Source organism: Siniperca chuatsi, linkage group LG22 (assembly GCF_020085105.1).
Source record: "Siniperca chuatsi isolate FFG_IHB_CAS linkage group LG22, ASM2008510v1, whole genome shotgun sequence".
Lineage (NCBI taxonomy): Eukaryota > Metazoa > Chordata > Actinopteri > Centrarchiformes > Sinipercidae > Siniperca > Siniperca chuatsi.
In genome coordinates, this window is record NC_058063.1 from 7,007,690 (window position 1) to 7,022,521 (window position 14,832).

General features: G+C 41.3%; 1 protein-coding gene across 2 annotated transcripts in view; it reads left to right on the plus strand.

The window, feature by feature from the left end:
* Positions 1-14,832, plus strand: part of nlgn2a (neuroligin 2a) — a 185,081-nt gene that overhangs the window by 111,165 nt on the left and 59,084 nt on the right. For both annotated transcript variants that reach the window (XM_044182805.1, XM_044182806.1), the window contains one exon: positions 6,194-6,343. In XM_044182805.1, the coding sequence (XP_044038740.1) occupies positions 6,194-6,343 (150 nt within the window). The remainder of the gene's footprint in view (positions 1-6,193; positions 6,344-14,832) is intronic.

Sequence of the window (14,832 nt, forward strand, 5' to 3'; positions counted from 1 at the left end):
CCTATCCTTACGAATGAAAATGAAAATAGAAATGGTGCAAAAATACACATAAGTCAAGCCTATATGGGAGAAATGTAAATGCTAATTTGGAGAAGGCATACAATTCTGTATGCTGCTTTATTCCACTTTGAGTTGTCATTTCACCCCAACATCATTCAATATCTTTTTAATTCTGGCTCTCTGTAAGGAGAGGGCCTTACGCTTCCATCTCTCCATGCTTAGTTTAACATATGGGAAGATGATATCTCAGCAAGCTGCTGCGCTTTGTGTTCTGTAAGTAATATATGCTTTTTAAATGCTGTGTCCTCCACACTGAGCCTTCACGCATCTCCCTGCTGTTGTAGCTCCCAGGAAAGCCAAGTTAGACAGGATGTGGTTGAGGTTAATCCTTGGTTTAGCCTCCGCCGTTACTAAAAAGTGAACAAGAAAAATATTAATGTAGACTTTACAATCTAAGGATTTTCATCTGTTATCCCTTCAGTTACGCCCTGAAATTTAGCTGTACCACTTAAGTGCATATCAATCTTTCCTCTCCCTCTCTGCTGGATCTGTCAGTGTTTACTGACAGCAAACATCAATTCTCATAAAATCAACACCCGACAGTGACGTGCACAGCGCAGCAGACCACGCTCCATCCCCATGACTAATCAGTCAGTTGATAATGCAGTGGAGACGAAGGCCCACGTCTCATCAGGAGACCAGAGGGTGGCGTCTCTGAGGGCAACGGTGGGCGGTGTGCTAAACTGGAACACTCAACACAAGTTTAGGCCTAATCGTCTCATTGTCTCCGTTCTGCTTGAAAGGATCAGCAGCCGTGCTAAGCTCCTCAGGGTACCAGCCCTCAGCTGCTCTCTGCCATCTTGTTTTGTCTTTGTTGTTGTTTGTGTGTGCTGAGCAGAGCTAGTGTTTTCAGTGGCATTGTTTGGTTATTTGATTTTGTTCACCTTTTCAATTTGGGTTTTTAGTTAATCATCGTTTCTTCTTTGTCTTAAGTGTTTTCTGTTGTTGTTGAGGTGCTGTTATAGTTCTGAGTGAGAACGGAACAGAGCCTGACTGTCAGCTATTAAGTATTTCTTGTCAGTAGTAATTCATGTATATATTCATACAGAGTTTACTAGCAGCAGTGGTGGGAGTATTCTGATTTTTTAAATGTAATGCAAATGGAAAACTACTATTTCACACATAAAAGGCTTTTATTGTGAAGCCGCAACTTAACACTGTAACACTAAAAATAAAACTCTGATGCGACTGGGGGAGAATCATCAGTGATCAGTGTGGCTGATATCAATTACAAATTAGTAACTACAGCTGATAATTTAGTGGAGTGAAAAGTATATTATTTCTGAAATGTAGAGGAGTGGAAGTAAAGTGGCATAAATGGAAATACTCAATTAAGAAAAATCACTTTCCACCACTGACTAGCAAAACAATTTGAAATTCACGTTATGTTGACCTGTTGCTATAGTCCTGCTGTCCCTTTAGTTAGACATGTAAACAGTAGTACAACACAAATCAGTGCCTGCCTTGCCATGTCACTATGACTAAGCCTCTCCCTGTACAGCATCAGCTCAAGTCTGTGTGGAAGTTTTTACCATCTGCTGATAATCTAGCATAGGATGTCTAGGCTTTGTTTTGGCTTTGTATGTATATTCTGGACACAGTCCCATTTCCCAAACTGCCTGGCCATGGTATACAGGACATTCCATTGTCATGTAGTGCCTATTCTGTTTTTTGAAGCACCTTGCTGCATAACATTTGCATGCTTTTAAGAGATTTTTTTTCAAAGGAGATATTCACACATCCAACTATCTCAGATGCGGGTGCGTCGGAAAGTATCACTTCTGTCTTGAGAAAAAAAGCCCCCGCACACTACTCTTGCTCAGCATCACAATTTATTGATCATACTAACGTTTCGGTCCCTCTGGACCTTCGTCAAGAGTGTTTTAAACAATTCTGAAAACATTGATCTTAAATAGATAATGCTCCGCCCATTCTGTGTGCACAGGTGTGGGACAATTATTCTCCTGTGGGAGTGTCTCTCAGTAATTGAAAGCGACATGTTTACAATCTGTCACAATATATTCTACATGTAAGAAAAAGAAAGAGAAAGACAGGAACAAGTGAAACACTACGACACACAATAAACTCTATTTACAAGAATATTTATCGAAATTGCACGTCTCATGAATGAAAACATCGGCCTTGCAGCTTTCATAAGTCATTCCAAGTTGTCATATGTGCTTTTTGTATTTTGAGTGTACCATAAATAGGTCTATAGAATCCCAAAACTCCTCAGAGCGTGAACTGCCGTAGTATCTCAGCGTTCAATCCTTTGGGGGATAAAGTTTGCAAATTTAATATCCAGTATACTTCTCTTCTATTAAATGTTTCATCAATATTACCACCTCTCTCTGGCAGAGTCACCTTTTCAGTGCCCTGGAACCTAAATGATGAGATGTCATGTTTGAAGTCATTGAAATGTACTGCTCTTATGTTGTGGTCGTCATGTTTTTAAGAGATAAATGATGTGACCCTAGGTTGCTTGGTGTTTTTTGTAAGCTTTAAAAGGAGTTCATCCCACATGGGGGATCACATGTGAATACTTCTGAGGCTGGGAACCTAACCACCCGCCCATATGTGGGCATTGCATGCTAAACTTGTGTTGTGGTAGAAACACAATAAAGCCAGAGGCAGAGATGGACAGAAAGCCTGAGACAGGAAGAGAGAGAGCTTGTAACCCCTGAGGGCCACACTCCTGTCTGTCACTGTGCCGGAACAATCCGCCCTGTAACTGATCCATGGACACAAAGTCTACAGGTCAACTGTGACAGCCTGTTTGGTGTGTGTGTTTATTTCTTATGTGGGTGTGGGTGGGTACATCAGTGCATCTGCATTCTGTCTCCCAAGATGCCAGTGGCTGTCAGTCTTCATCTCCTGATGCAGAATACAGAGATGTGTGTGTATAGGAAGTGTGTATGTGGTCATTTGCCACTAATGAAATGAGATTCAGGTAGAGACGTGGCGGAGGGCATCACGGGGTTAGAGATGCACAAGAGCAATATGTTGCCACGGCAACAGTCAATGAGACTTCCACGTGAGAGTGGCTCATGTTGGGGGAGTGAGAGCCTCAGAGAGAGAGAGAGAGAGAGAGAAGAGAGGGAGGAACAAGTCAAATTGAAGCAGTTGCCATAGCGACTCTCCATTGCAGCTGCCTGTAAATTTCTCTCTCCCCAGTGTGAGTGTGTCTGCCTGGCTGATGCACCGGTTTTAGTGTCATGGCTGTGTTTTAAGTATACGGTGTATGTGCGTGTGATACCCTAGTGGTATCACTGGTGTTTTAGGGTGTGCGTTCCGTGTGAAACATGTTTCAGAAGGTATTTCACATATCTATGTACATATACTGTATATAAGCAGGTTTCAAAGGGAGCCAAACAACCTCCATCTTTCTTCCCTTATAACATAAGGATGCTGTAGTGGTTATTTGTGTGCTTGTTCTGCACTACTGCTCTCTCATATCCCCAGGCATACACACACACACACACACACACACACACACACACACACACACACACAGAGAAGCCAACAGGGGCTGTCACTGTGCCACAGTTCTAAGTCTTGTGTGCCATATGCTACCGTAGTCTCCTGGCAGGCAGGAGTATCGTTTCTCAGTCAGCTGGGAGACTGGTTCAAAGGCCAACGAGGGCCCATCAAGGACCATCCTGCGTTCACACAGCGCTGTAGTAGTAGTAGTCGTATGTTGTCTGACATTGACTGGATGTAATTTGAAATGTCGTGCATGCATTTTTTTAAAGAACGATGCCAGAATTGATCAAAATGTCATCAGCAAGGACGCGGGCTAAAGTTGCCCGAGCAACAGCCCATTTGCCCCTCTTTGGCTGAGCTGCACCTCTGGAGGAAAAAAAAAAGTTTTTATTTATGCTGTTAGCGAGTATCCCATAATTGCTAAAGTTAGACTGAATTAAATCACCATATCATCCAAACGTTTATTACTTTTTGATAGGCATGTGTGAGGGCTCCGGTGAGTCTTTTTGCAGTTGTGGTAATGATTAACAATGAATGGTATAACCAAACGGATGCCCTGTGAATAAAAATCTCCACATATGCTTCCAAACAATGCGCGGCTTGTCACATTTGCATCATGGTGAAAAATTGCCTATATTATGTTAATTGTTGAACCAGCAAAGTATATATAAGGCGCTTTCTATTTTAAATAGTAGTTAATGTCCAAGTAATTCTAAATGGAAAATGCTGGGGACAATGGTATTGTTAATTCTGATTCTAATCATTAAATTTAAGATGAAAATGGAAAATGGAATTGGCTTGAAACGAATGATAGCATTTTGTCTTTATATTATTGTCTCTGGAAATTTCATAGACAGAAATGTTTATTATGTAAATTTGCATGTACTTACTACTATCAAAATTTTTGAGTTCAAAGAGTTTATGTTTGAAATTTGAATATTGTGGATTTCACTTTTTTGGTTTCAAAAATGTTTCCTCAAAGTCTGAATGCTTTACAAAGCTTGTGCTGTCATAAACAAGTCATTAAATGAGGGGCCATTGTGCCATGTTGAAACGGTGTGATCACCACACAGGTACACCTCTTTTCCAATCAAATTGATAGATGGCAGTGTGACGCTTAAAACCAGCTCGAAAAAAGGGGGTTGCCCTTTTTTCAGCTTAGAGCAACAGGCCCTCAAAAGGTCTGTGCACGTCCCTGGTCATCATAGTTTTAATAAATGCCAATTCAGTTGACCTAAGTAAACAGTTGTTGAAGTGGAAACACGATTCCTAGTGATTTAGCTCTTTTCAAACACGTTCAAGAAAAAATGAATAAATAAAATGTATCTAAAAAGCAGAATAACTCCATTATATCAAGAAAATTACAACTCACAATAAATGAAATCACTGATTTTAAGAAAAATAACAATCTAAGACTTACTCTGTTGATTACAGTACTTGCTAAAGGGATTAAAAGAATCAACCCTAAACCTAAACTTTGTGTCATGTTTTCCAGTGATAGAAATGGCATTTTCACATGGAATGTTTCAGTTATCTTTCCATTTTTTTCCGTCAAGGCAGAATCCACTAACAATTTGTGCCGGTGCAAAATGATAGCATCCAAGAAAACTGTGTTTTCTAGAGATTCCCCACGGGGGAATTGACCTAGAAATAGGGTGACACAGCTGTCCCTGCAGCTCGGGGCGAGTTGCAATTTGCATTTATGGGAGTTCCAAGGTGCAAAATAAAATGAGGAAATTATGGAAATTCATAGCAGACATGAAATATTAAGAGCCAGTGGCCTTTTATTATCTGTTGATTGCACACAGAATGTTCTTCAGACATCAGCTTTACTCCTTGCAGGCTTGGTTTTAATACGAATCCTCATGTCATACTGGTGCTTTTTTACCTGCAAATTGCACTTGTGGTTGCTGTCAGTGTGTTTGCTGTGTCGTCCCAGAGTGCCTTTTTACACATTTCTTCTTTGCAGCAGAGAACTCTTTGCGGCGAACTTTGACACCAACGCTTCGTGCTCTCACAGCAAAAGAGCTGTTGTACACATTGTTTTGTCCTCACATTTGTACATTCTCAGTTAGAACTAATTACCTGTGTCTGCCCTCGTTTTCGTGCTTCAATTTAGTAAACCTTGCACAGGAGGGATCAATTGCACATGCAGTTTCTTGTGCGCTGCGCTTAAGATCGCACCAGTGTTGGTCAATCTGGGCCTCTGTGTGAAATAAAGACTGTCAGAGGCAGAGATATACAGGTTAGCTCTAATATGTTACACTACCCAGTGGTTTTCTTCTAGCATTATTGCTTATAATCACCAGGAAACGTTTGATTAGATTCTTGTAGTGGTTTCTCTTGTTATTGCCTGTTGCTGGAATCATTGCCTGAAATCTAAATTACCTCAAGCTCATTTTTAAGAGCTGACATCCAGCTGCAGGGAATAGTGCAGTTCTTAGGCTCTGATACTGTACTGTATTTTCTTCCAGCAGAGCAATTTGGTGTTTGCTCAGTATATTATGGTCTAACACAATATGTGATCAAAGAGAATATGAGAGGCATAAATACAGTTACTGACTTTTTTTTTTCTTTTTTGCTCTCCATTCCCTGCTTTCTCCTCTTTGTGTGTGCGCGTGTGTGTGTGTGTGTGTGTGTGTGTGTGTAGATATTCGTGACCGCAGGAAGAAGCCGGTGATGCTGTTTATTCACGGAGGCTCCTACATGGAAGGCACCGGAAACATGTTTGACGCCAGCGTCCTGGCCGCCTACGGCAACGTGATTGTGGTGACCATGAACTACCGGCTTGGTGTGCTCGGTGAGTGACCTGGTTACCTTCTTTATGTCAACAAAATCGCTCAGACACACACACACACACAGTTTGCATATGCTCCTATAGCAATGAGACATTCACGTTACTCTGAAGATATCAGGTGCCACAATAATATATTCAATCTAAGGTCATCAAATTTTCCCTTTTGCTCCCCGCCATCCCACCAAACACAAAACAGTAATTTGTGCACACATGCAAATCGATTTCACTCAGCAGACTCGTCTTCTCTTTTCTGAACCGATTAAGCTGGCGATGGATGACATCAGTAGAATGCATCAATCTAATGACAACCAGCCCAGGCGTTGATCACGAGAGCTCACTTTCTTATGGATTTCCTTTGTTGATTAATCCTGTCTAAACGCTCTTGATTGTGTAATTGTTTTGCTTTCCTTGAAAGCCAAGGTTTCATAAAAGGAACGCAAACCATCACACTTCAACCCTCCTCCACCAAAAAAAAAAGCACTGCATTCATGTCACCAATATTTTTACACAAACAATGAATTTAGTTTAAAAGGGGCATTTCATTTGTATGACGTGTAGTTTTTTTGTCTGCATTATTGTCACTGCATTTTTAGAAGATTTGATTTGATTTTTCTTTGTGGACATGCTCCTGTCCTCTTTTTATGCCGACTATAACTGAAAACCAATTTTTGTCTGAAATTCTCATCGACAAGAAGATAAATTACTGTAGACCAAAAAGCAAAAAGTGATAACATTTTTATGAGCAAAAAAATTCATTGTTCTAATAATTAGTTTTACAAGTTTGTGATGTGAATATTTACCTATAGACCTTTCACACCTTGTCAAGTAACTGCATGATAATTAAAATTTAATTAGATGAAGGTCACAAAATGCTATCAGCATCTACTTATTACAAGCAGTGAGAGTTCTGTATTTCTTTCTGTTTTAGCAGTCATATCAGGTCAACAGGCAAATCTTCACAACGTTATACTTTAAATAGATTTATGGTCTTGCACCACCTTTGACGTTCTCACCATGTGACAACCACTCTGTTATTTATTTGGCCACTAAGTCCTGCATTTGGTCTCAAAGTTATACTTTGCCAGTAACTCTCATAGAAATGCCTTTATGAGAGAGAATGCAGAGATAGGAACAAGCATGCAAATCAGATACAGATCTGGCATTTTTATTGACACAGAAACGCACCTCACAATTCTTCATTTTAACTGCATGCCCTCGCCCAGCGCCTCCAACCTCTAGATGTCTATTTCGCAGCTGTATAATTCATTCCGCAAAGAACAAGGATTGTAAAAAGGAAAATGCCTTTACAGAGTGTTTTGGTAGGAAAAGGCATGGTTATGATGCACTTTTGAGCTATTACCACCAGACATAGCACAGTGAAAGTGAGGGATTTGGAAAGCAGTTAAGGTGGCTTTACAGGCAGAGTGCAGTAAGTGTACTGTGACGTGTCTGCTCAGGTCGCTGTCAGAGCCTGCCATAGCCAGGTTTTTAAAAAATAAGAGTATCATCTGTCACCTCAGCTCTCCAGCACGAGCTCGTCATCCTTTTCCTGAAAATACACTCGACTTCTCCTCTTTGTTACTCACTGCGCTCTGTCTCGCTCCATTGAGACCAAGTAATTTAGCTTGGAGAGGAGGAACATGCCTCTAAGGAGGCAGGTGCTAACTAAAGGAAACTAAGTGCATTAGATATTTCATTAGCTCAAGAGAGAGTGGGCTGCTGGAAGCCATTTCAAAATCAGCTGCCTCACTTTGATTTGTTTTGTTTCTTTTGTAAAGGACATTACTGTGTTGTTTTTCGGAGCACTTACACAGTCTTTACAATGATGACAGGTTTTCATTTGCATGTAATTACCTTAAGTGTTTGCTTTTCAATGCATCTTTATTGAGTTCATCAGTGTTTTTGCTACAAGTGGATAACGAAATTCAATCTAAAATGTGACTATTACCAGAGATCCATGAAGCTGCCAGGAAACCAGTGTGTGACAGGAGTGTGTTTCTTTGCTTTATATTCCGGTGCCCATACTGAGCAGTGGTAAGGAGTTAAATGATAATTTTGTTTGTCAATCATTCATATTTGTAAAAATAACATTGTCCTCACCAAGTTAGTTGCTAAGATCTGGGAACACAGCAACATTTCTGACAAGAAAACCATTTTAAACAAAGTCCCAGGTTAGCCAAACTTATTTGGAATAGAAAACGACGACATATTTCCTGCCTCAGGTTTTCCACACAGTTTTCCTCAATGAGTGAATTATTATCGACGTCTGAGTGTGTCTCTACCTAGAAATTAAGTGGTTTCAATATTCTGGCTAAACAGAAGTTGAAAGGTGATAAAATTAGTCAGACGTACCAGCAGCTACTCCAAGTGTTTTACTGAATTTGATTCAACTAAGAGATAATGGTAAAGTATTAAATTCTCCCAGATTATTACTATGTCACTGCAGTCTGTCGCTGGATGGGCATTAGGTAGGACTGGATCTTATTTTTCTCCTCTTGTGATTTTGTAAATTTATTCCCAGTGTCTTTACATGTCTCTCTCTTCACTACTCCGGTGGCATCAGTTTCATTTTCTTCTTTAATCGCCCTATCTGTGACTCTCTCATCACATTCTTTGAGTCAAGGAGAAAACAAATTGAGAGGGAGACTTTGTCATTTGTATGCAAAGAGAAAGCCGCAGCTATCTCCCAAATATGAGAGCCATCCAGTGCAATTTGGCCATTACTGGGAGAAATGTGAGTAATCTTTCGCCCCATGCATCCTATATGATGGATGGCATTTTCCTTTGAAAGAGAGAGACACACAGCGAAGCCAGTATGAGGGTGAGAAATGTGTTTAGAGGTGGTGTGCGTCAAGCACATGTAGCTGCATGCATTTATGCATATCAATGTCTGCTCTGTGGATACACTGCGAAGGTTCCTACTGTGTTTGCGTTCATGCTTCAGCAATCTGACATGCTGATTTGGAAGGGCAATGCAGGAATTATTGATACAGGAGCAAGATGTTGTGTGAAATGCAAACTCAATACTGCGTGCCTGCCAGACCGAAATGGTTATCTTTGCATGAGATTATCTTTAATCTCTCAAGTGTCAGACCCCTCCTGCACATAATGGATGTTATAGCTGTGTTTGTAAGTTAATTGGTATGGTCTCTCTATGCAGCGTCAGTCAGCAGTGCAAAAGTTGAATTTTGTGGTCTTGGTTTATTAAGCCTACCACAAATTACTGCGAGGGTTGCAAAGTTTTGCATCGCCGTATGTTTTCAATTTAGCAGGGTATTTAATAACCCTGATCATATAAATGATTACAGCTGCAGCTCTGCTAATTTGAATGCTCTGCTGCTAATTAAGACTTAAAGCTGGCCTTTTAAAATATGTCTTGCCCAAACTGTATCTGGGAAGAAGCAGATTGCAAAAGAAAGTTCTCTGCTGAAATCTGGCTGTCGAAACTAATAAACATATTTCAGAACTGTAATCATGTACTCTTTCCACAAGATGGAAAACTATTTGTACTGAAATACTAGTTAGACTAGAAGGGGAAACAATATCGAAGAAAATCTGAGTGTACTCAGAAGTCTCAAATCAGCCAACTTGAAATGCAGGACTTCATTGTAATGAAGCCTGTCGTAGGAAATGTGCTATATAAATAAACTTCACTTGTTGCAACGGTGTGTGTTATATATTTTTAGTTTTTGGACAACAACAGAGGTCTATGTCACAGAGGAATATGCTGTATTATGCTTTGGCTGCACAGACTTATTTACTTGTTGGTAGCATAGACTGTATGTAAAGATGGACGACACGTCTCCACTTCCTCCCACTGTCCCAATGAAGCTAAAATATCCCGGATATGGGAGCTGCCATCTTTGCGCTAGTGATGTCATTTGGAGCGCAGTAGTGAGCGGGGTTGGAGCTGCGGTAAGGTCCTGCCCATACACCCAGACGACTCAATCGCGAGCAGGGGCTATCATGACATGAACCCCCCTTTTTATAGTATAGTATCACTAATTAAAACCAAACTTATCAGAAAAACGAACACTTGAATATACATCAGCGTGATAAGAACAACCTAAAATGACAGAAACCATCTTTGGGAAAAATTTCTTTGACGTGTACTTTGATTTGCTTTGGTTTGGACCATGTCCAATCCGCTAACATGGAGGGGACGGGGTTTATGAGCAATACTGCAGCAGCCACCAGGGGGCGATCAAGATGTTTTGGCTTCACTTTTGGGGAGCTGTCATGTCGTCCATCTTTATATACAGTCTATGGTTGGTAGGATAATTTAATTGTTGGTTTTGGTCTTTTCACAGCATTTTTTTTTTTAGAGTGAGAAAAAATCTAGAATATCTTCATGTGTCATTGCTACATGGCAGGAAAGTGACATAGGTTGTAACTGGAAGACCCTTGTTCAAGCTTCTGTGGCATTGAGTATGAAAGATTTAAAGTGTTCTTGAGCTCTTGAGCATGATGCAGAACTTCTGTAAGTGACCCTGACTTGTGAGGTCAGAGAAAATCTCTTTTGGATGACAAAATATCCTTCAGACAGTCTGAATTCTGTAATAAATGAAATTGATGCAAAGGGACCCACATTTTGTATGAACACATTCTCAATTTGATATGATATGATAGCTTCATATAGAATGTAGAGTGGCTCAGAGTATGTGCACACAGCAGGGTTTATTGAAGGAATTAAGACGTGATCCAAAAACACACACTGTAACTTTATACACAACACTGATAATGCCAGAGCGCAGAAAACATTTTCCTTAATAAATACAGCTGCCGTAGATAAAATACAACCCCGTCCTTTTATATGAACATTTGAAACAAGGATAACATAGAAATTGGTCTGACTCTCCACCTCCTATCCCTGTTGTTGGGATACAGGACAACTAAGTTAGCTGCTCCACCATTCCTTCATCCCAGACTCCAGCTCTACTCCCCTTTTTCCACTCAGTGCTTTGCTACTTCGGCTGCCTATAGCTCCTTTTCGCCTGTGGCAACTTGGCCATCAGTCCATCCATCCGAAACCCTTCACAGCATCCCATTTGCTGAGTTACAACTCCAGCCAAGACAGCAGAGTTACTTTATATCCTGTGGTACGAATAGCTCCAGGAATCATGGTCTTAAGAAAAGGAATTGCTCTTGACTTATTCTTGTAATGATGAACAATTTCTCTCTTTTTTTTTTGCACCTTTTGATTGTAAAACAGTCGAATTTAGGACTCAAAGCTTTTGGGGTTATATTTAGTCACTGTAAATACAGTATATTTAATATGTAAACTATGTAAATACATTCTGTATCTTGCGCTCTGTTTGTGTCCGTGCATGCATGAAAACAAAAAGAAATCAAGCACAGAAAGCCGGGAATGGCAGTAATAGAGGTCAGGGAAGAGATAAATCTTTTTTTTCCCCATCTGGCTGATTGAGAGATGTGATCTTTTCTCTCTCCATCTCCACTGACACTCTTATTTAACAGCCGCTTCTCCAGCCCTGCCAGCGCTACGCAAATGCTAACCACCGTGGAATCATTCACATAGCAGAACATGCCCGACTCTATCCGTATGCTAATATGGAAATGTACCTGTCTGCACCCAGACAGGCCAGTTTCTTCAGCAACAGACATGGCTGAAGTGGCAGTGGAGGGAAGGAAGAAGCAGAAGGCAGTCTCCAGCGAGGTCTCTGCAGGGAATTCTGTTTCGCAGGGCCACTGAGCACTTGACCTTCCCTTGGCTGCCTTGGCGACAGACATGCTTACAGTACATACGTCACCTCCACCCCAATGAGCTTTTTATATCCCTATGCTGCCAATGCGAGAGTCGGGGAGGGACAAGAGCAGGAGAGAGATGAAAGTGAGACTATGCATTCATTCATTCAGACATTAACAATGATGATGAGAGCAGAGAGGTGGAACAGCGCGGTACAAAGCTTAGAGCATTTTTTTTTTTTGCAACACTTATGTCGACATACTGTACGCAGCATGAGCTGTGTGTGTGTGTGTATCTTGGCCACAGCGTGCGCACACACACACACAGCTCATGCTCATTGTTCAGAATAGGGTGAGAGATTTTGAAAGATGAGAGAAGTGACAGTGGGAGAGAGATGGGGGGGGGGATGGGGGCTGCATTTGCCTGTGATGCTAAAAATAAAACCTGCAGAGCCGCTTTTGAGTGCACTAGAGCAGACATTCATCTAGAGCACAATTGTATGCATGCTCTGTACTGCTGTCTGTGCACATGCACGCAGCAGATAGGGCATCTTCTGCATTATGGTGAGCCATCTCTTCAGTGCATAGACTGAATACACGCACACACTGTTACTTTGTAAAACTCGTGATTTGGTATTCAGGGAGTGTGGAGTGAAAAAATGGCTGCTCAACACTTCGGCAGGGCGTCCTCAGTGTGTTTGTGTGTGTGTGTGTGAGTGTGTTTTGTCGGTGTGTTTGTTCTGTCCCACCACCAGACAGCAGTGTGAAAGGCGACCTGACAGGACCAGAGAAGATATTAAGACACACACAGGCTGATCACCTCTCCCAAACACTTGCACACACACACAAACACACACACACACACACACACACACACACACACACACTATTCTCAGTCTCCATAGCAACCTCCGGCAGAATTGATGAGTCTATGTGAAGGGAGAGAAAGGGGGACTGTGGTGTCTTAAGTGTGTGTGTGTGTGTGTGTGTGTGTGTGTGTGTTGGGTCTTATAGAGTGTGACTCTGAGAAAGAGGACAGGCATGTCCACTATTTTCTGAGAGGGGATTAGCACCTCAGCTGGCTCGCATCACACACACACACACACACACACACACACACACACACACACACACACACACACACAGACTGACACACATTCCCATGGGCAGGTGAGATGCACACATATGCCCTCCTGCACTGACACACACGTTATCACAGTCACAGACGTGTTTTCAGATAGCTCTCACAGCTTCTCTCTTATTGCTCCCCAGACATTGTTTCTCCTCTGTTTGTCCGTGGCCTTGATACTCTCTCACCTGACTTGCCTCCTACTTTCTTGCCTTCCTCTATTATCTCCTCTGTTTTCCCCCCCCTCTCCTCTCCTCTCCTCTCCTCTCCTCTCCTATAGATTCACACCTTCAGAACTTGTGCAATAGAGTTATATATACTGCAGCACTGCTATGTGTCTCTATCAGTAATGGTGGCAAGTGCAAAGTTATAATGGCCCCAATTAAGAAGTCTTATGAATAAATTTTACTTTGACCAATGAGGAACAAATATAAGCTTTTTAGGTCAAGACTATGATCCCCTTTAACTAATATAAAAGTCATAGAGTCTTCCATTAACATATAGTGGGACTCTGCAGTAAATCATTACGCTACTTTTTACCTTCTTGTTTTCTTTTCTTGGACAGTCTGGGGCTGTTGAGCAAAGTAACTGCAATGCTCATTAGCTACTGTATCTTAAAACATTACAGACACATTTCACATCCTGTTGCGACAGTGCAATGCCACTAACAATTTTATGTCCAGTGTATTAAAGTTGACGTAGCTGAAGTAATGACTGAAATGAAATGAATTACTAGTTTGGTGTTCCAGTTTAGTTCACTGACGATGTGAAAAAACTTTTCTTTTCCACTTACTGTAACTCTGCTTCTGTGTAAGTATTTACAATTCTCTCTCATTTTACCTATCTGTCTCTCTGTTTCTCATACAACTCTCACTTCCTCTCCCTTTGTTCTTTCATCTCTTCTCCTCTCTCCCCCGTGTTTGTCCCCTGCTCATCTTCTCTTTGATATAATCTTCAATTCACACACACACACACACACACACACACACACACACACTATTTGCTGTGGGCACTCTTTAAAAACTGAGTTATGGGGCAGATTATGCTGATGCATGTTTCACATGTCAAACAATCAGCTTTGTAAGTGAGGAACCATGGGCTGGTAATAGCCGGGGATAGATCATCATTACAGAGGGATGACAGCCGTTTGAATCATCGTGCGGAGCTACGGGGCTAACTGGGAGACTTAGATCTCCCTTGGGGATGGCAGAGTTGTTTGGGTAGCCAAAATAGCATCCCATGCATCTTTACATTCAGATGGACACACATAGAGACAGGCTGTTAGTGTGTGTAAATACAAGTGCAGCAAAGAAAAGCAGTCAGCACTGACGCAATGTGATGTTGGACTAAAACTGTGTCTGTGAACTAAAACTAACAGCCTTTGAGCTCTCTTTGCATGCAGCCAACACACATACATAGTAAACAACATATGGCATCAGGATGCTACAGTGCTGTGTATTTAGCATTCCACTGCACTGTAGGCTCCCTGTGCGTGTTTGTTTCTCTTGATGTTCAGCCATGCATAAGTGTGTGCATTGTTTGCTGTGTATCTCTAATGCAAACACATACAGCTCACATACACATGTCCAGATGTAAAAGACAAATCCACTTCTGAACGCTTTTATACTATTAGATGTCATCAATTAATTGTACTATC